General features: G+C 41.7%; 1 protein-coding gene across 4 annotated transcripts in view; it reads right to left on the bottom strand.

The window, feature by feature from the left end:
* LOC124802637 overlaps positions 1–25,548 on the bottom strand; it is a 56,744-nt gene that overhangs the window by 17,570 nt on the left and 13,626 nt on the right. For all 4 annotated transcript variants that reach the window (XM_047263538.1, XM_047263537.1, XM_047263536.1 and 1 more), the window contains exons 3-8: positions 22,461–22,586; positions 14,620–14,745; positions 10,283–10,474; positions 4,066–4,188; positions 3,364–3,543; positions 255–353 (exon numbers count right to left, since the gene is read on the bottom strand). In XM_047263538.1, coding sequence (XP_047119494.1) covers positions 258–353; positions 3,364–3,543; positions 4,066–4,188; positions 10,283–10,474; positions 14,620–14,745; positions 22,461–22,586 — 843 coding nt within the window. In that variant the 3' untranslated portion in view covers positions 255–257. The remainder of the gene's footprint in view (positions 1–254; positions 354–3,363; positions 3,544–4,065; positions 4,189–10,282; positions 10,475–14,619; positions 14,746–22,460; positions 22,587–25,548) is intronic.

Below are 25,548 nucleotides of genomic sequence, written 5' to 3'. Positions count from 1 at the left end.
GTGTTGTATTCATGTTTACCAACACTAAAAATCAAATGACTTTGCACTCTTTCACAGAAATTTACTTAATTTACCAAAATTCCTTTATAGCTAGTAAAGCAACAATACCAATACTTCCGGAACAAACTTAAGAAATACGGGCCTTCTATTCCCCACAAAGACTTTTTGAGCAGTAAAAATACTGGCTGATAACTTTCCAACTCAGTTCACTGGAGTGAATATTTCAGTAGGAACATACTGATGATAAACCTTACCATTCACAGGTGAACAGCTGAGGCTGAATGAGATATGTCAGCAGCAGACTGAGATTTAGATTCCGAGGTTGCCCATCTAGCAATTAGTGAACTATTTTTCTGAAATATAAGAGATGCACAATTAAAAAAATTAAAAGAACATTTAAAATACTTACAATAAAGCAGAAAACTGTGTTTCAATAGAGCAACATATCTGTCAAAGATTCAAATTTCAATGTGTAAGTTTAAATTAATGGCCATCAATTGAATGCATGGCATATGGTATCATATTTAACCATTCTGAGAACAATTTCATCTCGTAATAAGGGCTTCTATCATGAACACATTTTTTCTTACTTTTATATTTCAGATGCTGTTAATGATAAAGATCTTTATTTCTTTAAAGCTCCCACACAAACCCTCAAAAGAACATCACCAAATCCACATTGCTCTCAAATGTACTCTAAGACTTAACAGCAAAATAAAAATACACTGATTTCAAAAGCAGTTCATATACTAATCACAGTAAGATATGAAGACAGTTAACAGCTCATATTTTTCCATTTCAGCCATAATGCAAAGGAATCAGCATCAAGCTCAGTTCAAAAGTACCTTTTCACTGCTCTTGCTCCAAATGCCCTAAAATTAACAATCTGGATACCTACAAAATTATTCATCCTACATTTACATTACAAACTGTTGTCATGAAGAAATATGACTATAAATTAACAAGTAATTTGGGACAATAAATAAAAGAACACAGTTTCATTATAACATTACATGAAGTACCACTTAATTCAACAAGTTCAGTTACTTTCATGTTACATTTAAATTTTGTTCAAAAGATCTGATTTATTTAGAAGTAAATGTCTATTACAAATATGTTGAGTAAGAAAGCATAAACCAAATTTGAAAGAAAGGGGAGGAGGGCGGGCAAGAGGTAGGAACAAATTTTTAACCGATGTTATTCCCAGAAATCAGAGAATAGTGGACTTTCCAGACAATACATACGCAAGTTATCAAAAGATGTTCACCGAACAGCTACAACTACTTGTTCAATTTGTAACCAACAAAATACTGATGTTATAGTAACCAACAGCATAAACCCACTTTTTACGAAATTTATCAGACCCTTGAAATTCTCTATATTCAGAATGTCGATTTACACCCAGTTTTGTGTTACTATAATACATGTTTCCCACCACTTACACTTTGAGAAACAATGTTAATGGAGGTAAAGTAAGTGTAATTGAGATGATAATGCTAGTAAGGCACTGTTTACAAACATTACACAATAACCCTTCTTTCTATTTTTGAATTTATATCTGCTAATACTTCATCTCCTAACACTTCCATGCCAGTCGACCAATAACTATACTGTGTAACGATGCTTGTAGTTGCATTATCAAATGAAGTTTTGCTTTGGGCTAAGGCATCAGTACTAGGCTAAATGGGGAATGTTTGGAACTATAAAAAAGATATCTGGTAGCATCTCTCCCAGTTAATTTACAAACTTCCTTTGAACTGTCACAGACGTGGCACATTTGCCAAAACCATTCAACAGCCAAGATAACATTAAATATTTTTTATTTAAGACAACAGGTTCCAACATGTCTTAAAATCTTTTGTTGTAAAACACATCCATTTTACACTGACTTCACACCCAAGATGTCAAGTGGATAAGAATAGTGCAATAAGAAAGGTTTGTCACCAGTAAAATATTTAAAAACAAAGCACCTTGTGCAATCAGCTATGCCCATACACATATTGCTCACATTGCTTGTTGCATCCTACAAATGTGGTACACAACAGCACAACTGTTTACATATGCTGGACATGTTCTTTTCTTTTTCTCCAAGCTAAAATTTAGTTGTTCATTCTGCCTATATAATTTCCTATAGAATTGTGTTTCATTATTCCACTGCATATGCAATAACTTCATTTATCTGGACTATGTGAGACCTGGTGTAATCTGGATTACTGAAAATATTCTACTAAATGCAAAAACTCTAATATGTACTACAATTTACAGATTTTTACTTTGGCTTAACAAGAAACACTTTTTTGGCACTAAAATCCTACGTTTTTGCTGTAGCCTACTCGTGTTTGATTACTGAAAAGTTGCGAAAGTTTCTTTTGGTTCAAACTTGTGTGGTATTTGATAGCAGCATGATTGCATAGACATTTCACTAACATCAGGATTAATGAGGACTGTATAAATTAAGTTCTTGTGTGCATTTAACTTCATGACAACACTTGCAGAATGTAATTATCTCACTGGGTTCATTGTCATACATAATCACTCAACATTAGCCATTGTCAACTGCTGTCCTGAAGAAGACTTTAAATGAACTATTATTCTGGATTTTTTCACCAAGAACTATGAACTGCAATGTATCCAGGAAATGCAAAACTTATTACTTAAGAAATTATTTCCCTCTTCCTACACCTTCGGCCAATTTACACCACTTTTTCAAGTCACCTGAACAGTGTAAGAGGGAAGTTTCAGTGTATTTTCAATCTTATGAACAGAAATATCACAATGACATTGACATGCTGCTGCAATATTTTGGATGCTACAGTGGAAGAAATAACTCTGCTGCCCCTCGCCCGCTATAACATCAATGATACCTCTCTGCCTGATTACAGTCCTTGCAGTGAGGATATTTCAGATCATTTTTCGAAGCAGTATATCAGTCATTAAAATATACTGCATACAACTATCTGCTGATTACGCAAAGTTACATACTGCTTGAGTTTGTATGTCCTAATCATGTATTATGTAAGGTAGTAAGGAGATACAACATCTGTCTCCCCCCCCCCCCCCCCCCCCCCTTCTTCTGGGTTCAGGTCAGAGATATAGCACTAGTTATACTTGCAATGTGCGGCTGTATTTCTTGCTAATACAGCACCAAGATACTTCATACAATCATAGACAACACTACTGCATTAGAGTATTGAAGAAGAGTTACAATAATGAAATATCAAAGATTAGCCTCATTAGTTATGTGAGCTAGCCACTGAATAATAACAGTTCTGAAAAAAAGCATCTCACTTTTCTTGCAGTTATAACACGCAGAAGACTTGTATTAATTATAGGTAATTATTGTGACTGTTCTTAAATAACAACCTGTGTCACTGATTCAATTTCTAGATCCATAGTACGGAAGCGTCTCCAATGCCGCATGAGGAACCAGAAACGCTGTTTGGCACCCATGGATGTTGGTGCATACAGACGCAGCATCATGGCATGTAGAACAGGATCTCTATCGAGTGGCGGCCGTCGTGCAATTATCTCAAATTCATAGAGCTAAAAGAAAATATACATTTCTTAACATAACATTTCTGAGAAATATTAACACTTCAAACTGTGGCCATATAGGATTTTGTTAGAATAATTAGAATTTGAGGTGGGGAGGATAGGAACAGTAAATTTACAGCCACTGAATTTTTGACAGTACTCTGCAAATGCTTTCATATACTACATGCAAAATTGGAAATAGCAAACTTCATACTCTAGGTATGTGAGAGAGAACTTATTCAGCCGTCCTCATGTCAATTCTCAGCACAAATACTGATATTAGCGTATTAGCTGGAAGCAAATAATACTGAAAATACATTGCTGAATATAAATATAATACAAAAAGAATGCAGAGAATGAGAAGAGAGTATGTGAGACTGGTGGAGTGAGGGAAAGCAATAGGGATTAAGGAGAAATAATGAAGATGGGGAAAAGGAAGAAAAGCACAATGAAAGTGCTGTGACAGGGAGAACGGTTGTGACAACTGGGGATATGTGAATACTGGACAAAGAGTTATCACTGTCATTTTACCTTTTGCACCTTTGGCCTGTCTATTACAGGAAATGCACAATACTGCTCCAAGTTCAGGATACCATCATCATGAGCAACTGCCTCTGATTCAAGAAGGTAGTACCTTGTTGATTGGCCTCCTCCCTGAAAGAAGACATGAATACATTATTCACAATTAAAAAAACACTGGTCGAACATCAGAAGGCATGACTTAAAAAGGAGAGATTCAAATGTTCATTCATGATAGAATGATATTCATATTGTAGCAGTTATGAATATGTATAACTGATTGTTAAATGATGTGTGGCGAGTGTCAGTTGCATGCCTCCAAAGAGGAAATCAAATTGCACGCAGAATTAACCGAAACTACAGCCTTATGTGTTAAGTCATCTGAAGATCTTCTGTCTCCTTGACTGTGGTAGCATTGGAGATTGAACCTACAGCAGGTGTTTCAGCCACATGTGGCTAATGAATAAGGGACTGAGCAAAGGCCACAAAAACGTGACGGGAAAGCAGAAAATCAACTGACTTTTTATATACTCACCAATGAAAACACAACAACAACAGAACACATGGTAGTCCTTACAGAATGGGACAACAACAATCCACCACTACAGATTACCTGCCATATTGTAAGTCCTCCACAAAAATCAGAAGTTACAAGAGAAAAACTATCAAACAAGAAATAAATGTTCCTCCTGTCCCAAGAGAGTTCTAACCAGTAAAATGTGGAAAACCATCTTGAGAGCAAAATTGGAGATCTCGCTATCTAAAATTCAAATGCAAAGGACAGCAACTGTTTTCCAAGCAGCAAGGATGGGTGATGTGCAGTCAGCTCGCAGAGCAAACACATGCATGCAATATTATGGCAATCGCAGTAGGCACATGTGTAGTTTTGTTATGTGACCAGATTCTTACCAAAGCGATTCTAGACACAATTGACTTCAAAGTAATGGAGGCCAGTACATAGTAAAGAAAGATGGCAGCAACGTAAGCACTAAATCCTTTCTAGTGATTTAACAGCCAAATGGCACTATCAAGAACCTGCATTGAATGGGCCTGGAATGCGTGTCTCTGTGGGTTTACTGCCTTGGTGGTGACAAAACTGTCTGCAATTTTCACACCCAACAACTACTGTAACTTTTTAAGCAGAGTGGCAGAGGAGACTCCTTGGTGCTTAGGTTGGCCACACAATGGTGTTGCCAGACAGACACTCATCCACGAAAAGATAAGTGTTCCCCCACAGTAGCAAGAATTTAAATTAAATGGCTTTTTTCTTTAATGATATGAGACAGACACATTGTTACTTTCTTAAATGATACGTTCTGTGGATATTAAAATTACTTCGACTTCATCATTCAATAGGCCTGTACTGATGCAATGCGTTGGTGGGTCCAGATTATCAAAGAAAAACTGATATTTTATTAGATATTTGCATACTAAGTTTTGTGGCTTTTTAAACATTTTCCGTCTTTCATGATTGTGGGACTGGAATCATTAATCTAAAAATTAGGTACACTTTCTTCATCAAGAGTGAAGAACGCAATCGCTGGGGTCTCTCCACATGTGTGTGGAACATCGTGGAGAAGTCTCAGATTTACAGTATTATTTCCTTATTACTGTACCTTTGTATAAATGATACACAATCATGAGCATTTCATAACCATGCAACTGACAACACCATTAAAGAGACTGGGAGAAACCCAAAACAATAAAATGCAATGATGAAAACAACACTGAAAATATAAACAACAATGACACACTATAATAATTTACAACAACTTACAAATCTTAAGAATATGCAAGTGGCAGTCAATAGTTTTTCAGCAAAACCACCTTGGCATTGGACTGCAAACATAATAAATAAAACTGCATAAATGATCAAGCCTCCCCCCATGAACCATGGACCTTAGGTGGGGAGGCTTGCGTGACTCAACGATACAGATAGCCGTACCGTAGGTGCAACCACAACGGAGGGGTATCTGTTGAGAGGCCAGACAAATGTGTGGTTCCTGAAGAGGGGCAGCAGCCTTTTCAGTAGTTGCAGGGGCAACAGTCTGGATGATTGACTGATCTGGCCTTGTAACACTAACAAAAACGGCCTTGCTGTGCTGGTACTGCGAATGGTTGAAAGCAAGGGGAAACTACAGCCGTAATTTTTCCCGAGGGCATGCAGCTTTACTGTATGATTAAACGATGGTGCCGTCCTCTTGGGTAAAATATTCCGGAGGTAAAATAGTCCCCCATTCGGATCTCCGGGCAGGGGCTACTCAAGAGGACATTGTTATCAGGAGAAAGAAAACTGGCGTTCTACGGATCAGAGCGTGGAATGTCAGATCCCTTAATCGGGCAGGTAGTTTAGAAAATTTAAAAATGGAAATGGATAGGTTAAAGTTAGATGTGGTGTCACCGCCAGACACCATACTTGCTAGGTGGTAGCCTTTAAATCGGCCGCGGTCCGTTAGTATACGTCGGACCCGCGTGTCGCCACTGTCAGTGATTGCAGACCGAGCGCCGCCACACGGCAGGTCTAGAGAGACTTCCTAGCACTCGCCCCAGTTGTACAGCCGACTTTGCTAGCGATGGTTCACTGACAAATTACGCTCTCATTTGCCGAGACGATAGTTAGCATAGCCTTCAGCTACGTCATTTGCTACGACCTAGCAAGGCGCCATTATCATTTGCTATTTATCTTGTGATGCATGTACCGTCAGACCGATGTTCACCAATTGTGGATTAAAGTTAAGTATTCCAGCAGCTATGTACCTTTTTTGCTAGACTCAATTTCTTTAACTGTTCCAGACCTCACGTCAGCCTGCGTGAGCTTAAACGCGTGCCTTTCGGCTACCTGTCACAGTGGATTGGCTGTCTTGCCAGTCCACAACATTAGATATAGTGGGAATTAGTGAAGTTCAGTGGCAGAAGGAACAAGACTTTTGGTCAGGTGAATACAGGGTTATAAATACAAAATCAAATAGGGGTAATGCAGGAGTAGGTTTAATAATGAATTAAAAAATAGGAGTATGGGTAAGCTACTATAAACAGCATAGTGAACGCATTATTGTGGCCAAGATAGACACGAAGCCCACACCTACTAAAGTAGTACAAGTTTATATGCCAACTAGCTCTGCAGATGACGAAGAAATTGATGAAATGTATGATGAGATAAAAGAAATTATTCAGGTAGTGAAGGGAGACGAAAATTTAATAGTCATGGGTGACTGGAATTCAAGAGTAGGAAAAGGGAGAAAAGGAAACATAGTAGGTGAATATGGATTGGGGCTAAAAAATGAAAGAGGAAGCCGCCTGGCAGAATTTTGTGCAAGCGTAACTTAATCATAGCTAACACTTGTTTTAAGAATCATGAAAGAAGGTTGTATGTATGGAAGAACCCTGGAGATACTAAAAGGTATCAGATAGATTATATAATGGTAAGACAGAGATCTAGGAACCAGGTTTTAAATTGTAAGACATTTCCAGGGGCAGATGTGGACTCTGACCACAATCTATTGGTTATGAACAGTAGATTAAAACCGAAGAAACTGCAAAAAGGTGGGAATTTGAGGAGATGGAACCTGGATAAACTGAAAGAACCAGAGGTTGTAGAGAGCTTCAGGGAGAGCATTAGGGAACAATTGACAAGAATGGGGAAAAGAAATACAGTAGAAGAAGAATGGGTAGCTTTGAGAGATGAAATAGTGAAGGTGGCAGAGGATGAAGTAGGTAAAAAGACGAGGGCTAATAGAAACTCTCGGGTAACAGAAGAAATATTGAATTTAATTGATGAAAGGAGAAAATATAAAAATGCAGTAAATGAAGCAGGCAAAAAGGAATACAAATGTCTCAAAAATGATATCGACAGGAAGTGCAAAATGGCTAAGCAGGGATGGCTAGAGGACAAATGTAAGGATGTAGAGGCTTATCTCATGAGGTGTAAGATAGATACTGCCTACAGGAAAATTAAAGAGACCTTTGGAGAAAGGAGAACCACTTGCATGAATATCAAGAGCTTTGATGGAAACCCAGTTCTAAGCAAAGAAGGGCAAGCAGAAAGATGGAAGGAGTATATAGAGGGTCTATACAAGGGCGATGATCTTGAGGACAATATTATGGAAATGGAAGAGGATAGATGAAGATGAAGTGGGAGATATGATACTGTGTGAAGAGTTTGACAGAGCACTGAAAGACCTGAGTCGAAACAAGGCCCCCGGAGTAGACAATATTCCATTGGAACTTCTGACGGCCGTGGGAGAGCCAGTCCTGACAAAACTCTACCATCTGGTGAGCAAGATGTATGAAACAGGCGAAATACCCTCAGACTTCAAGAAGAATATAATAATTCCAATCCCAAAGAACGCAGGTGTTGACAGATGTGAAAATTACCGAACTATCAGTTTAGTAAGTCACAGCTGCAAAATACTAACGTGAATTCTTTACAGACGAATGGAAAAACTGATAGAAGCCGACCTCGGGGAAGATCAGTTTGGATTCCGTAGAAATGTTGGAATACATGAGGCAATACTGACCCTACAACTTATCTTAGAAGAAAGATTAAGGAAAGGCAAACCTACGCTTCTATTATTTGTTGACTTGGAGAAAGCTTCTGACAATGTTGATTGGAATACTCTCTTTAAAAATTCTGAAGGTGGCAGGAGTAAAATACAGGGAGCGAAAGGGTATTTACAATTTGTAGAGAAAGCAGATGGCAGTTGTAAGAGTTGAGGGGTATGAAAGGGAAGCAGTGGTTGGGAAGGGAGTGAGACAGGGTTGTAGCCTATCCCCGATGTTATTCAATCTGTATATTGAGCAAGCAGTGAAGGAAACAAAAGAAAAATTCGGAGTAGGTATTAAAATCCATGGAGAAGAAACAAAAACTTTGAGGTTCGCCGATGACATTGTAATTCTGTCAGAGACAGTAAAGGACTTGGAAGAGCAGTTGAACGGAATGGTCAGTGTCTTGAAAGGAGGGTACAAGATGAACATCAACAAAAGCAAAACGAGGATAATGGAATGTAGTCGAATTAAATCGGGTGACGCTGAGGGAATTAGATTAGGAAATGAGCCACTTAAAAAAGTAAAGGAGTTTTGCTATTTGGGGAGCAAAATAACTGATGATGGTCGAAGTACAGAGGATATAAAATGTAGACTGGCAATGACAAGGAAAGCGTTTCTGACGAAGAGAAATTTGTTACCGTCGAGTATAGATTTAATTGTCAGGAAGTCGTTTCTGAATGTATTTGTATGGAGTGTAGCCATGCATGGAAGTGAAACATGGACAATAAATAGTTTGGACAAGAAGAGAATAGAAGCTTTCGAAATGTGGTGCTACAGAAGAATGCTGAAGATTAGATGGGCAGATCACGTAACTAATGAGGAGGTATTGAATAGAATTAGGGAGGAGTTTGTGGCACAACTTGACCAGAAGAAGGGATTGGTCGGTAGGACATGTTCTGAGACATCCAGGGATCACCAATTTAGTATTGGAGGGCAGCGTGGAGGGTAAAAATTGTAGAGTGAGACCAAGAGATGAATACACCAAGCAGATTCAGAAGGATGTAGGGTGCAGTAGGTACTAGTAGATGAAGAAGCTTGCACAGGATAGAGTAGCATGGAGAGCTGCATCAAACCAGTCTCAGGACTGAAGACAACAACAACAACAACAACAACAAATGATGAAGCATGGCCTTTTCGAGCAAATTTCTCATTTTGGCCCCACCAGACGATTTGAGAATGATACACATTTATGCCACTCTCTACAACAAACTGGAGCAGCACAAGATCTCTCGAGAGAACATGTATCTGAAGCTGCCTCTTCTGCAGTAAGATTTTCATTTTGGTTTGTGGCATACTTTAGTTATTGCACTTTCTCAAACAAAACATCAACTTAATTGAGACCTTGGAGTGTAGGTAAATGATTTATTTTTACTACACAGGCCACAAGCACCACAAGTATTGTTATTAGAAGCCACCTAGACAACACCATATCCAGGGATTAATAGAGAGATGACACATGCAAAAGCAACTCTCAAACCACATGAAAACTATGAATAACTTTATACAACTGAAATTACGATCTTACAAAATTCTCTTGCCAAGACTTAATCCAACTACACATTAGAATGACACGTCATAAAAAGAACTGTTTAACGCAACACCTTACCATGATTTAGAGTGGAAAAGCAGTATGTTAAATACATTACTGTCCAATTAGAAACTATAGCTTATTTGTAGCCATTACCTTTGGCAGAGCAAACTCTGGAGGTGGTTCTTTACTCTTTCTCACAATGCATTTCTCTCCATGGCCATAGGTAAATGACAGTGTTTCACTTTCTGGAGAACCTGGGGTGTTATATCCATGTGACCCGTAAGAGGCTGAACCTATGGCAGCTGGATCTGGGACTCCATATGTTACTACAGCATTATTTGGAACCTGCAGAATCACAGTAATATTAGTGCAACAGATACATGTATCAATATAAATACACTATGCTAGAACCTTCATTCAAATAGGACCATGTAGTAAGCATGCATTATTCATATCTACATCTATGTGATTACTCTGCTATTCACAATGAAGTGCCTGGCAGATGGTTCAATGAACCACCTTCAAGCTGTCTCTACTGTTCCACTCTTGAAAGGTGCGTGGGAAAAATAAGCACTTAAATTTTTTTGTGCAAGCCCTGATTTCTCTTATTTTATCATGACGATCATTTCTCCGTATGTAGGTGGGTGCCAACAGTATGTTTTCGCAATTGGAGGAGAAAATGTGATTGAAATTTAATGAGAAGATCCCATCACAATGAAAAACACCTTTGTTTCAATGATTGTCACTACAATTTACGTATCATGTCTGTGGCACTATAATTTACATGATTAATGGAAAATCTCATATAAAGATGTGAAACAAATACTAACAAAGAGATAGAGGGGCTGGCCAGTACTTACCTCAGCTCAGTACAGCTGATAGATACACAAAAAACAAAACCGAAAATTTACGTTCCTAGCTTTCGGAACAAATGTTCCTTCATCAGGGAGGAGAGAGGGGAAAGAAAGGGAAGAAGGGAAAGTGGATTCAGTTACTCACAACCCAGGTTATGAAGCAACAGGGAAAGGAAAACAGGGAGGGTAGCAAGGGTGGAGGCATGGTTGTCAGAGGGAAGCCAAAGATATTCTACTGTAAGTACTGTGCCAGCTTCATACCAAAGAGGATGCATACAGAAGTAAAGAGGTATATAGTATAAAGGTAAACACAACTATGTAGGAAGAATAGATGCGTGAATGGCTAAAGAGGAAAGGAAAACAGGAGAAGACTGAATGGGAGTGAGGTTGTTTAACGTAGGTTCGGTCCTGGGGGATGGCGGGACGAAAAGATGTGTTGGAGTGCAAGTTCCCATCTCCGCAGTTCAGAGGGACTGGTGTTGGGTGGGAGAAGCCAAATGGCACATACGGTGTAGCAGCTTCCTAGGTCCCTAGAATTATGCTGGAGGGCATGCTCTGTTACTGGGTATTGGACATCTCCTAGGCGGACAGTTCGTCTGTGTCCGTTCATTCGTTCAGCCAGTTTAGTTGTTGTCATACCAATGTAAAAGGCTGTGCAGTGCAGGCATGTCAGCTGATAAATGACGCGTTGTTTCACATGTGGCCCTGCCTTGAATTGTGTATGTTTTACCAGTAGCGGGGCTGGAGAAGGTGGTTGTCGGGGGATGCATGGGGCAGGTCTTGCAGCGGGGCTGGTTACGGGGATAGGAACCGCTGGGTAGAGAAGGTAGTCTGGGAATATTGTAGGGTTTGACAAGGATGTTACAGAGGTTAGGGGGGCGACGAAAGGCAACTCTGGGTGGTGTGGGGAGAATTTTGTCAAGGGATGATCTCATTTCAGGGGTTGACTCGAGAAAGTCATATCCCTGGCAGAGTAATTTGTTGATGTATTCGAGGCCAGGATAATATTGGGTGACAAGGGGGATGCTGCTGTGTGGTCTGGGGGTAGGAACATTGTTGTTGGTCGGGGAGGAAGGTATTGCTCGGGAGATCTGTTTGTGGACAAGGTCTGCAGGATTGTTGCAGGAGAGGAAAGCACTGGTCAGGTTATTGGTGTAATTGGTGAGGGATTCGTCACTTGAGCAGATATGTTTGCCATGAATACCTAGGCTGTAGGGAAGGGAGCGTTTGATGTGGAATGGATGGCAGCTATCAAAGTGAAGGTACTGTTGTTTCTGTTCACTTTCATAGCTGCCATCCATTACACATCAAACATTCCCTTCCCTACAGCCTAGGTATTCGTGGCAAACGTATCTGCTCCAGTGCTTTCCTCTCCCACAACTATCCTGCAGACCTTGTCCACAAACAGATCTCCCGAGCAATACATTCCTCCCCGTCCAACAACAATGCTCCTACCCCCAGACCACACAGAAGCATCCCCCTTGTCACCCAATATTATCCTGGCCTCGAATACATCAACAAATTACTCCGCCAGGGATATGACTTTCTCAAGTCAACCCCTGAAATGAGATCATACCTTGACAAAATTCTCCCCACACCACCCAGAGTTGCCTTTCGTCGCCCCCCTAACCTCCGTAATATCCTTGTTAAACCCTACAATATTCCCAGACTACCTTCTCTACCCAGCGGTTCCTACCCCTGTAACCGACCCCGCTGCAAAACCTGCCCCATGCATCCCTCGACAACCACCTACTCCAGCCCCGCTACTGGTAAAACATACACAATTCAAGGCAGGGCCACGTGTGAAACTAAACATGTCATTTATCAGCTGACATGCCTGCACTGCACAGCCGTTTACATCGGTATGACAACAACTAAACTGGCTGAGCACATGAATGGACACAGACGAACTGTCCGCCTAGGAGATGTCCAATACCCAGTAGCGGGGCATGCCCTCCAGCATAATTCTAGGGACCTAGGAACCTGCTACACCGTATGTGCCATTTGGCTTCTCCCACCCAACACCAGTCCCTCTGAACTGCAGAGATGGGAACTTGCACTCCAACACATCCTTTCATCTTGAATGCATCCTCTTTGGTCCGAAGCTGGCACAGTACCTACAGTAGAATATCTTTGGCTTCCCTCTGACAACCATGCCTCCATCCTTGCTACCCTCCCTGTTTTCCTTTCCCTGTTGCTTCATAACCTGGGTTGTGAGTAACTGAATCCACTTTCCCTTCTTCCCTTTCTTTCCCCTCTCTCCTCCCTGATGAAGGAACATTTGTTCCGAAAGCTAGGAACGTAAATTTTCGGTTCTGTTTTTTGTGTATCTATCGGCTGTACTGAGCTGAGGTAAGTACTGGCCAGCCCCTCTATCTCTTTGTCAGTATTTGTTGCACTATAATTTACGTATCATGTCTGTGGCACTATCTTCCCTACCTCGTGATAATACAAAAAGAGCTGCCCTTCTTTGTACTTTTTCGATGTCATCTGTAAGTCCCACCTAATACGGATCCCACACTGCACAACAACACTCCAGAACAGGGCGGACAAGTGTGGTGTAAGCAGTCTCTTTAGTACACCTATTGCACTTTCTAAGTGTTCTGCCAATAAATTACAGTCATTGGTTTGCTCTACCCACAACATTATCTATGTGATCGTTCCAATTTATGTTATTTGTAATTGTAATCCCTAAGTATTTAGTTGAATTTACAGCCTTCAGATTTGTGTGACTTATAGCGTAATCTAAATTTAGTGGCTTTCTTTTAGTACTTATGTGAATAACTTCACATTTTTCTTTATTCAGGGTCAGTTGCCACTTTTTGCACCATACAGATATCTTATCTAAATCATTTTGCAATTCGTTGGTCATCTGACGACTTTACAAGACGGTAAATGACAGCATCATCTGCAAACAATTTAAGATAACTACTGAGATTGTCTCCTATGTTATTAATATAGATCAGGAACAATAGAGGGCCTATAACACTTCCTTGGGAAACACCGGATATAACTTCTCTTTTACTCTATGACTTTCCGTCTATTACAACAAACTGTGATCTTTCTGACAGGAAATCATGAATCCAGTCGCACAACTGAGGCGATAATCCATAGGCCCGCAGTTTGGTCAGAAGACTGCTTTTGAGGAATGGTGTTGAAAGCCTTCTTCATCAGCTGGAATTTTAAACAGATCGTAATATTATTTACATGGAAGAGCAGAATCCAGAGGAGTGAATTATAATCGTGAGACTTTCAGCTTCTCCTGTTCCTCATCTACCACTTAATGTGTACCATCACTAAGAAATTGTTATAATGATCCTGTTCTTTTTTGGCACACAGAAATAATACTAATAATAATAGACCATACATAAAGTCCGAGAAAGGAAAGAAATAATAATAGTAATAAGCATCATCTTGCTCCTTCTCCAGACATCAAATGAATTTCAACAATATTTCTGTAACAAGAAAGGGGATACAGGACATAAGATAGGTTGCAAGACAGGTGTGATGTAAATTAATAGATATGTAAGGTAGCTAGTCACTGAAAAGAGGTATTAAGTCAATGCTTATGTGGTTTCCATGAAATCCTAAATCAGTGACAAAAACTCATTACAGGAAACACATGATTTGACTGACCTGTGAGCCCCCAATGCTGTACTCCACAGCAACAGGACCTTGTTTTGCAGCCCCAACAGCATACTCAACTGGTGTACCATTCAGATTTGCAGGATCGCCCACCACAAACTGGTAGCCAACATTAGCCTGAGAAAGCATTACTGTGTGAACAAAAACATGTTGTATGCAAAGTAAAAAATATAATAATGCAAACACCCCCCCCACCCCCGTTTGTATTTTGCAAATATTCGAATATTCCTAAGAAGCAACTCCAGGGCACAATTACTAATCTAAAGGTTTAGCATATACATGTTTCATTACTTACAGTATATAAAAATGAGGAAAAACAACTGTCTGTAGTAGACTGATGTGGCAAGTGTGTGTGTATGTGTGTGTGTGTGTGTGTGTGTGTGTGTGTGTGTGTGTGTGTGTGGTGTTGTTGTTGTTGTTGGGGGATGGGGGAGGGGGGGGGGGGCAGGCCAAGGGGGCACTATTTCAGGAGGACTTTTTTGTCTGAAAGCATAAATGTTTAGCATTCTTTTCATTGTGACTGTCTGCAACTCAGTGGAGCCTCTATGTGGTGAGTAGCAATCTACCCTTTTCACATTGTTGTTATTCCATCCTTGACTTTCCTCTGTTTCACACAAAATCTTCATTTATCAGTAACTGTAAATCTCATTCAAAGACTGAAGTATTGGCAGATGATATTAAATTGCCGTAATTCTTTGTATGGCTCTGTGTGATTTTCAGTTATTGCCTTCCCTTGATCTTCTAGAAGGTTGCTTTTGCAAATTAAAACCTCAGTTCTTGCTCTCAACTAAGTCTTAGGAGCGGGGAGGGGGGGAGACACTAGACACTATGCGGTCTGCCCTTGGCAGAGCGGAACATACTGCGAGTGCAATTTATATGCTGTGTTCAGGTTAGGTCTCCACTAAAGCAATTTTATACTTTATATTTGAACTCATTGTCACTTGGGGGGGGGGGGGGGGGGGAGGAGTGAACAGTCCTTAGGTTTTCACCATACACTTTGTTAGGTTGACAACACTTATGTGAACAAATTGGAAGAGAGACATCAGTTGAGCCGACAGTTACAACAGAAATCACTCAGAGTTCTCATAAGAAAATCTGCAAGTTATTGTAGGCTTCGCAGTGGTGTTCCACAACAGTTAGTCTACAAAAAACAAAAACTAGAAAAAAAATTACTGCGACATGAAAATGTATGTTTTATAAGTTGCATTACACTGACCATCAGTGTGAACAAGTAAGTAGTACAACACCAAGCTTCATCATGCAAGCTAACTACCATCACTTAACATGAAATGAGTGTTCCAATGTCTGAATAATCTCTCTCTCTACCACATTGCAATTGTGCACAACAGGACAAAGTCCTGTATACAACAGTTTCTTTTGAACTGTTTAAGCATACCATATCTACCAAGGCCAAGTCCTTTAGTAATCAAGCACACAGAACTGAAGTGTTGGCAATGCATGGTTTTCAACTGAATGACATGAAAAATGAAACACTTCTATTTCAAGCAAGCGCACCTCAATCACATGACCAACTCCAGCTGCTTGGGCCAGAATGCTCTTTTTCTGACAAAGTCTGTGGTTGACATCTGTAAGTGTCTTAACTGTGCCTGTCTGAAACTTAATGTGTCATTTTACAATAAGTAGCAATCTATCTTTTCCCATGTTGTTGATATTCCTGTCTGGAGTTTCCATTGTTTATTATTCTGAAATGGATAGATTGCTACTAACGAGGATTTTCTCCACATACTAATACAATGTAAACTACTGTGTCCCATAAAGACCAAACTATCCTTGCAGTCACACTAGTTCCTGCAAACATCGTCAGAGAACCACCTTGAAAAGGTGTTAAATGAGACTATGCAAGTGGAAAAACTTTCCTCAGGTCTTTGCCCGATTCATTCTCTCCTGCCACGTGCTTGTAGGCAAAATCACAACTTTTCGACAAATGACACTTTCTCCCATTGTTGTGCTCTCCAGTCACAACACTGCCTTGCGAAATGTAATTGAGCTGTGCAATGCCTTTGACGAGTTCTGTGCCTGTAGCAGGTCTTCTGGACTGAATCCTGTCTTCTCTGATTGGTTCTCTCGTTAACACTTACCCCTCAAACTCGGCAGAGTTGATTTTGTCCTTCAACAGTGGTGGTGTGACAGTTATGGAAAACTAGAATGGTCATTTCTTGCCGACAGCGCTCTTCTCAGACCTTATCCAGGTTCCTAGCCTAGCTTCCAGTTTCCGTCCAACTTCTTATGGTTCTGGAATTCGTGGAAGTAGTAGTTCTCAATATTTTTAAAATGCAATGCGTGCTGCAAGCATCTGCCACCAAAACAATAGCTTTGGCAGCACTGTCAGGGCTTAATGGCATGTATACTCCAGAATGCTGATGGTAATCACAGGAAGATTTAACAAACATGTATGATTGAAAGGGGAACAAGATAAAGCACAGTTAATTGTTACAAGAGCAGTAAAAAATTATTGTCTCGCATCCAGTGGTCTGGTTTTCAGGTGACGTACGAGAGGGGGGGGGGGGGGAAGAAATCAAAATTAACGCTGGTGCAATAAATAATCAACACTTCATTGTTTGCTCACAAAGTAACATAGCCCGCCTAAAAACATAGGATAAACTGCTACACTTTGATTAAATAGATAATTACAGATCATTCATTCATTACATGCAACGTCTTTCACACTGGTCACTGTAGTTGTCCAGTCATTTGACTGCGGAGAAGCCAGTCACATTTCCAAGTTTGTTCATGATCCACATGAAGCCACTCCAACCAAAATGAATGGGAAATTCATGGATACTATGAGCAAGGCCTGGATAGCATTGTAAGAAAAGATTGTAAATTGAGAGTTATTAAAGATACAATGTTCTCATTAAAAGAAGTTAACAAATGTGTAAATAATAAGAAACAGTAATCAGCGCAAAAGATGTTTCAACAAAAGTGTCATGGTTGTCATTATGAATGATCCACATTGTCAATAACCACAGTGACAGTAGTATTGTAACTGTCGGGATTGAGATGCTTGTCAAATGAAGAGTGACTTTCTTAGTATTTTTCCTCTTTCTGAACTATTCAATACTGACTATTCTCATACTGAAACTTCCTGGCAGATTAAAACTGTGTGCCCGACCGAGACTCGAACTCGGGACCTTTGCCTTTCGCGGGCAAGTGCTCTACCATGCCTATGGCATTTTATTCCTGTACTTAGCCTCATCTGTTTGGCAGGGTCATTTCTGTTTACATGTCAGTGCAAAATTGCATGTGTTGTGAAAGCTACCTGCTTTGCAGTTTGGCATCTGAACAATGTATGCATTAACAAGAGCTGGGAACAAGCAATTATGATAGGGTTTATGAAAGACCGAATCGGAATTCATAGTGGAAGTTCTTGTCAAAAGCCAAGTAGTGAATTCTTTACACTCCTGAGAACTGAAAGATTAGGAAAAGTATCATCCAAACATTTCAGAAGATATACATTTACTCACTTGAGAAATATAACTTGCAAACATATCAAACAACATCTAGAATGCAGTAAATAGCACTGTTTTGCTTTTTCTTTGTCTCTTGTTTTCTTGCTAAGTGCCAAATAACACTGAAAATTATTTTTCTTGTTGAATAAGTCTGACATTTTAACTGTTGAAATAATTTTCATTAAAACTTGTTTAGCTATTTATATACTTATTTATGCACAGTGCATAAAAAAAAAATCTTTTCGCTTTCAGATATTTCATCTCCTGTAGCAAACTAGTAGGAAAATATACCACAAACTTGTGTAACTTTTCAGTCATAAAATAAAGCAAAAACCACAATAAAAAGTAAGAAGCCACAAAAGCACGAAATCTGATTCTATAATAGGAGTCACCTTGGGCAGACTGGGTTAACTTGCGATGCCAGTAGACGACACCACAGTCTCCTGTTCCTGCACATCCACTGTGTGCAGGGTACTTGGGAATATAAAACCCCACACTCGGCACATCTATAGATCATTGACAACATACACATTAGTGTTGTGGTCAGTTGCTGATTACTTCGAGCAGTCAATCTGGACCAGAAAGTTACTCGTGAAACATGGTTTAACAATACCATGTTTTCCTGTATATAAGGCATCCCATCCCCTTCAACAAAGTAAATTTCGACTGCTGAAATTAAACTTGTGCTTCATAAAATCCTGGAATTACATGATAAGACTGGTGATCAAAGCTTACAACTGCCTATGGTGTTTGTATTCTACACCAGGGTTAAATCAAAAAATCTTTTAACGATGTTCTGAAGAGGATAGTTGCTACTCCCCACACAGTGGTGGTGATGAGTCGCACATAAGCTCAACGAAAGGACTGTTGGAACGTGAGCTTTCGGCCAACATTGCATCCAATATTTGCCGTTGTTCACTCTTATTTGTAAGATTCACATAATACAAACTCCATGTGGATTCATGCTGGGCAAAAACCTTAGGCTGAGCTTTAAGTTTTTCTTTGCAAGAATCTTTTTTCCCCAAGTGTCAATTAGGAAAAATGTGCAGGAGACTTTCTGGGGATTTCAGAAGCTAGCTGCAGAGCTGGTTATGCACTGTACCTGGTAACTCGCTAGGTAGACATATTGACTTTGAAAGGCAAGATTCCGAGTTCCAACCAAGAACAAAGCACACTACAGAGTTCATCTTATTGCTGAGTAAGAGTGTCATTCTAGAGATTTATAAACTGTTCTCGTAGCACTCGGGAAACTTATTTTCGATCTCAAATTGGTCCAACTGAAACCTGACAGGAAATTTATCGCACAGGTAGAATACACTGAAAGAAATGCACTGTCAAAATTTTAACAGCTAAGTTGTGTTGCAAGTATTTGTAAAATACTCCTTTTGATGCACAAGGAACTACTTATAACAGCCCTTCCTGTCTAGCACTCATCGGCGAATAACTGGATATAGCAGTGATGAGAACATAGTGCCGAGCACCGCGACTTCAAAAGTGCACACACTTTAATTTTAAACACTTTAACCACGGCAAAAATGTCTTCCATCATTAATTTTTTGAATAACTTACAGTTCATATTGACAACTGACCTGTTGTTGATGTGACTGTTATACAAGTGACTAGGAGAGGGAACAAAATCAAGACAGTGTATAATGTTACATTACAGAAGACATCCTTCAAATAATTCCTACAGTACAATTCTTATGATAATTTCTGAATAATCTATTTTTGCTAACGTGAAAAAGTTCCTTGTTTATTCCCTGCAGTAACTATAAAAAATGAGAAGTGTCTACTGGATGACAAAAACATTTTCCTTCAAGGCACATCTGATAAAAGAAAAATAATGCAATCATGTATTTCACAGTAATTACTAGTTTTATTTACACAAAACTGAAATGGAGTGGCTGCTGTTCTGAATATTGCACTGCATACCAGGCACACTTGATCAAATTCGTAAATTGTGGTGATGCAAATTGAACTGAAGTTTAACACTACTTTTCCGTTGATAAACACGTAATAAGAAAAAGCTATCGGAAATTATGTTGTCCAACAATTGCCTGAAAAATGCTCTATATTGTTGGAACATTTTTTTATTGAGAGTGAATGATACTATTAGTACCAGGTGGAATTCGAATTATATTAACAGCCTATTCATCGTTATTCTAAAGGAAGGGTTGATGTTATGTCCACCTCACGAGTCCAGCAAAAGCAATGAATCATTCTCTGCAAATGGTAAGATGTTTTGGATGTAATATTGAAAATTATTCCCTCCCATTTTTCCAGATTTTGCTAAGTTGATTACAAGACTTTTGCAGTAAATAGACCTTTTTTAAAATTTTTGGTCCTAATTTACCTGGGTTTCCTGAATGCAGAGATAAAGTTGTGGAAACAGTAAACCACTGATACTTCAACACTGGTATTGTTGTTTATGAATGTCTCATAGTATCCATGGTCTGCACAAGCGACTGTTTCTGCCTGCACCCCCACCCCCCTTGAAATGATGAACTGCAGTTTGCACAAAACCTGTCTGGCTTTATATAGACAGCTTTTACGGGATAACGAGAAGAAGCTTTGTCTTCACATAACTACAAATTACTCAGTAATATTACCTATTAATGACATCTCGTCTAGACATTTGCTGGAGGTAAACTTCATAATTTAGCGACTTCCTTCTCTAAATAACTTTGTGTATCTGTTTAACAAGGTCAAAGTAAACTGAACATCACTTTCAATTCAGAGTACCCAGTCTTGTAAATCTCCCTTGGTAAGAGTGCATTGACTCTCTTCGTCATTTTAAATCTTTCAAACTGTTTTTCTTTCACATTTTTGCGGGTTTTGTTCTGGTGGACATTGTGCATTTCTTGTAAATCTTTCTTTCTTTCATTTATACAATTAATGTTCAGATTTTACTAAACAAAAACAGCCTTGCACACTGCTCAAATTTACATGTTTCCTCTATCTCCGTTGTTTAACCAAATAATTTGCAGCCTCTTCTTTGTTAATATATTTAAAGATGAGATTTACCAAACAAAATTGCTGGCAGGTCGATAGACACACAAACACAAAAATACACACAAAATTCTAGCTTTCGCAACCAACGGTTGCTTCATCAGGAAAGAGAGGGAAAGACGAAAGGATGTGGGTTTTAAGGGAGAGGGTAAGGAGTCATTCCAATCCCGGGAGTGGAAAGACTTACCTTAGGGGGAAAAAAGGACAGGTATACACTCGCACATATCCATCCGCACATACAGACACAAGCAGACATTTGTAAAGCAAATGTCTGCTTGTGTCTGTATGTGCGGATGGATATGTGCGTGTGTGCGAGCGTGTAAAGACAAAGAGCTCTTTGTCTTTAAATATGTCTGCTTTTTTTTTTGTGTGTGTGTGTGTGTGTGTGTGTGTGTGTGTGTGTGTGTGTGTGTGTGTGCGCGCGCAGCGCGCGCGAGCGAGCGAGCGAGCGAGCGAGCGATAGTGTATACCCGTCCTTTTCCCCCCCCTAAGGTAAGTCTTCCCGCTCCCGGGATTGGAATGACTCCTTACCCTCTCCCTTAAAACCCACATCCTTTCGTCTTTCCCTCTCCTTCCCTCTTTTCTGATGAGGCAACAGTTTGTTGCGAAAGCTTGAATTTTGTGTGTATGTTTGTGTTTGTTTGTGTTTCTTTCGACCCGCCAGCGCTTTTGTTTGGTAAGTCACATCATCTTTGTTTTTTGATATATATTTGAACTCAGAATGTACTCTATTTTAGTTACTGACTTTAATGGCACAACAATCATTGTACAAATCAAAATTCTTGGAAGTGTCAGTTATTTCCTGTTTCTTCTAATGTTTCCAAAATTTCTAATGAATTGTTAACATCATTGGAATGAATGTCTATGAAGTTAACTAATAAATAAAACATATATGGGTTTTCAGGAGAAGTAGGTGATTTTCACTGCAGACCAAGTTGTTCTTATTTTGTCTTTGCAAGGTTGAAAACATAACTGGATACCACATTACCGTGAAACTCTGGGACCAGCACAAAGACAGATGCTGTCAGCAACTATATGCCAAGAAATCACAAAGATATATATCTGGCATGTCGGATTGGAAACCTTAACTATTTACCACTAACGTGGAGAACAAAACTCACAAAATTTAATACCACGAGAGCACAATATGTCACGGACATCGTCTTTTGCATGCACTTTTTGGTTCAGTATGAGAAGGTCTGTCCCGGTTCACTGAAAAAGAGAAGTTTCTATGGCTACGCACAGTCTACATTTAATGAAAAGTATGTTGAACATATATAATCCTGCTGCATTCTACTAAGATATAAACTGTTTCATGTTACAGAGTATACTGAGAACATAACTCATACGTACGGCATTCTGAGTAGCACCTGATGGGCAATAGACTGCACCTCCTGTGGCACCAACCTGAGGTGCAAGTGTGTAACTGACTGGTGCGCCATCTTGAGAGTACACAACATAGTACTGCAAACCACCATCCTGCAACAACAAAATTTATCACTTCATTCGTAAGTACATTCTAATGTTACAGCAATACTACTACTACGGTAAACTGCCATCAGCCAGCATTGCACGAACAAACAGGAAGTCATAATACACAGATGTTTAGTGCTTTGGTTTTAAAGTTTAGGTTTCCTGTTAAAAGTTGTGTGTGTCCCAATAAAATCCAAAGACTACTAGTGACCATAAGCCAGCCACTTGTTCCAACAAAGTTTTTGGCGCTAAAAAGAAGACAGTTACAGAAATGAGAGGGGGGCGGCAGGAGAGAGGGGGGCGGCAGGAGAGAGGGGGGCGGCAGGAGAGAGGGGGGGGCAGGAGAGAGGGGGGGGCAGGAGAGAGGGGGGGGCAGGAGAGAGGGGGGGGCAGGAGAGAGGGGGGGGCAGGAGAGAGGGGGGGGCAGGAGAGAGGGGGGGGCAGGAGAGAGGGGGGGGCAGGAGAGAGGGGGGGGCAGGAGAGAGGGGGGGGCAGGAGAGAGGGGGGGGCAGGAGAGAGGGGGGGGCAGGAGAGAGGGGGGGGCAGGAGAGAGGGGGGGGCAGGAGAGAGGGGGGGCAGGAGAGAGGGGGGGCAGGAGAGAGGGGGGGGCAGGAGAGAGGGGGGGGCAGGAGAGAGGGGGGGGCAGGAGAGAGGGGGGGGCAGGAGAGAGGGGGGGGCAGGAGAGAGGGGGGGGCAGGAGAGACGGGGGGGCAGGAGAGACGGGGGGGCAGGAGAGAGGGGGGGGGCAGGAGAGAGGGGGGGGCAGGAGAGAGGGGGGGGCAGGGAGAGGGGGGGGCAGGGAGAGGGGGGGGCAGGAGAGAGGGGGGGGCAGGAGAGAGGGGGGGGGCAGGAGAGAGGGGGGGGCAGGAGAGAGGGGGGGCAGGAGAGAGGGGGGGGCAGGAGAGAGGGGGGGGCAGGAGAGAGGGGGGGCAGGAGAGAGGGGGGGCAGGAGAGAGGGGGGGCAGGAGAGAGGGGGGGCAGGAGAGAGGGGGGGCAGGAGAGAGGGGGGGCAGGAGAGAGGGGGGGCAGGAGAGAGGGGGGGCAGGAGAGAGGGGGGGCAGGAGAGAGGGGGGGCAGGAGAGAGGGGGGGCAGGAGAGAGGGGGGGCAGGAGAGAGGGGGGGCAGGAGAGAGGGGGGGCAGGAGAGAGGGGGGGCAGGAGAGAGGGGGGGCAGGAGAGAGGGGGGGCAGGAGAGAGGGGGGGCAGGAGAGAGGGGGGGCAGGAGAGAGGGGGGGCAGGAGAGAGGGGGGGGCAGGAGAGAGGGGGGGGCAGGAGAGAGGGGGGGGCAGGAGAGAGGGGGGGGCAGGAGAGAGGGGGGGGCAGGAGAGAGGGGGGGGGCAGGAGAGAGAGGGGGGGGCAGGAGAGAGAGGGGGGGGCAGGAGAGAGGGGGGGCAGGAGAGAGGGGGGGGCAGGAGAGAGGGGGGGGCAGGAGAGGGGGGGGGCAGGAGAGGGGGGGGGCAGGAGAGGGGGGGGCAGGAGAGGGGGGGGCAGGAGAGGGGGGGGGCAGGAGAGGGGGGGGCAGGAGAGGGGGGGCAGGAGAGGGGGGGCAGGAGAGGGGGGCAGGAGAGGGGGGCAGGAGAGGGGGGGCAGGAGAGGGGGGGCAGGAGAGGGGGGGCAGGAGAGGGGGGGCAGGAGAGGGGGGGCAGGAGAGGGGGGGCAGGAGAGGGGGGGCAGGAGAGGGGGGGCAGGAGAGGGGGGGCAGGAGAGGGGGGGCAGGAGAGGGGGGGCAGGAGAGGGGGGGCAGGAGAGGGGGGGCAGGAGAAGGGGGGCAGGAGAGGGGGGGCAGGAGAGGGGGGGCAGGAGAGGGGGGGCAGGAGAGGGGGGGCAGGAGAGGGGGGGCAGGAGAGGGGGGCAGGAGAGGGGGGGCAGGAGAGGGGGGGGCAGGAGAGAGGGAGCATGTGGCAAGTAAAATCCAACTGAGCACAAATTAATTTATGATTTCTACACAATGGTAACATTTTACAATGATGAATACACTGCAAGAAAGACAATGTAAAAAAAGAAAATGCACATTGAAAGACTTGTTCATGAAGGAAAGAGGCCCATATACTGATTGTGGGAGCCACTTGCAATTACTACAATTTGTGGAAATATGGGATCATCTGTTAAAGTAAATAAGAATAACATAGCAAAACCAGAAACTCATGGGAAGAATCCCACAAAAAAATAACTACATTTTTGCGCAAGAAAAAGTGTTCCACTAAGTACGGTCTTTCAATTACATATGGAATACACACGAGCTGTAGAATTAATAAGTATGAAAACTGCAAGTAGAATCAGCGTTAGATAAACAACAACAACTTACAATGTTATCGCAATGTTTGTAGCAGGAAGAAGAGAATTAACTGAAATGCAAGCTGGGACAACATAGGAAGTGAAAACAAAACTTTAACAACTTTAATGAAGGTAATTTGGAGACGTAATCAAAGCAGTGTCATACATATTTTACAAATCTTCGATACCAGAAAGCGGCCTGTGGAATAAGAAAATGCGACAGTGTTGTGGAAATGCTAGACTAGTCCCCAGGCTATATTAATAATTCAACCAATATAGTTTGGTGATATAATTCTGACAGTGGAGAAATCACTATTGGGGTACCCCATGGCTCAATCTTAGGTCTACATACAAGCATACATACAGAAACAAAAGGTATGGTAGAGAAAGTTCTTAAAAGTATCACTGACTGGTTTTCTGTGAATGGTCTCGTCCTCAATTCTGAAAGGACACAACATACTCAGTTCTGCACATCTACTGGTAATACACCAGTGATAAGTGTAGCACACGGCAAGAAAATAATAAATAGGGTGGACACTTCAAAATTCTTTGGTGTCCATATTGAGGAGAATTTAAATTGGAAATAGCGTATTTTGGAATTCCTAAAAAAAACTTAGTTCAGCTGTATTTGGACTTAGAATCACTGGAAATCTTGGGGGGGGGGGGGGGGGGGGGGGGGGGGGAGGGAAATCAGA

Source organism: Schistocerca piceifrons, chromosome 6 (genome assembly GCF_021461385.2).
Source record: "Schistocerca piceifrons isolate TAMUIC-IGC-003096 chromosome 6, iqSchPice1.1, whole genome shotgun sequence".
NCBI lineage: Eukaryota > Metazoa > Arthropoda > Insecta > Orthoptera > Acrididae > Schistocerca > Schistocerca piceifrons.
This window is presented reverse-complemented; position numbering and strand designations above follow the sequence as displayed.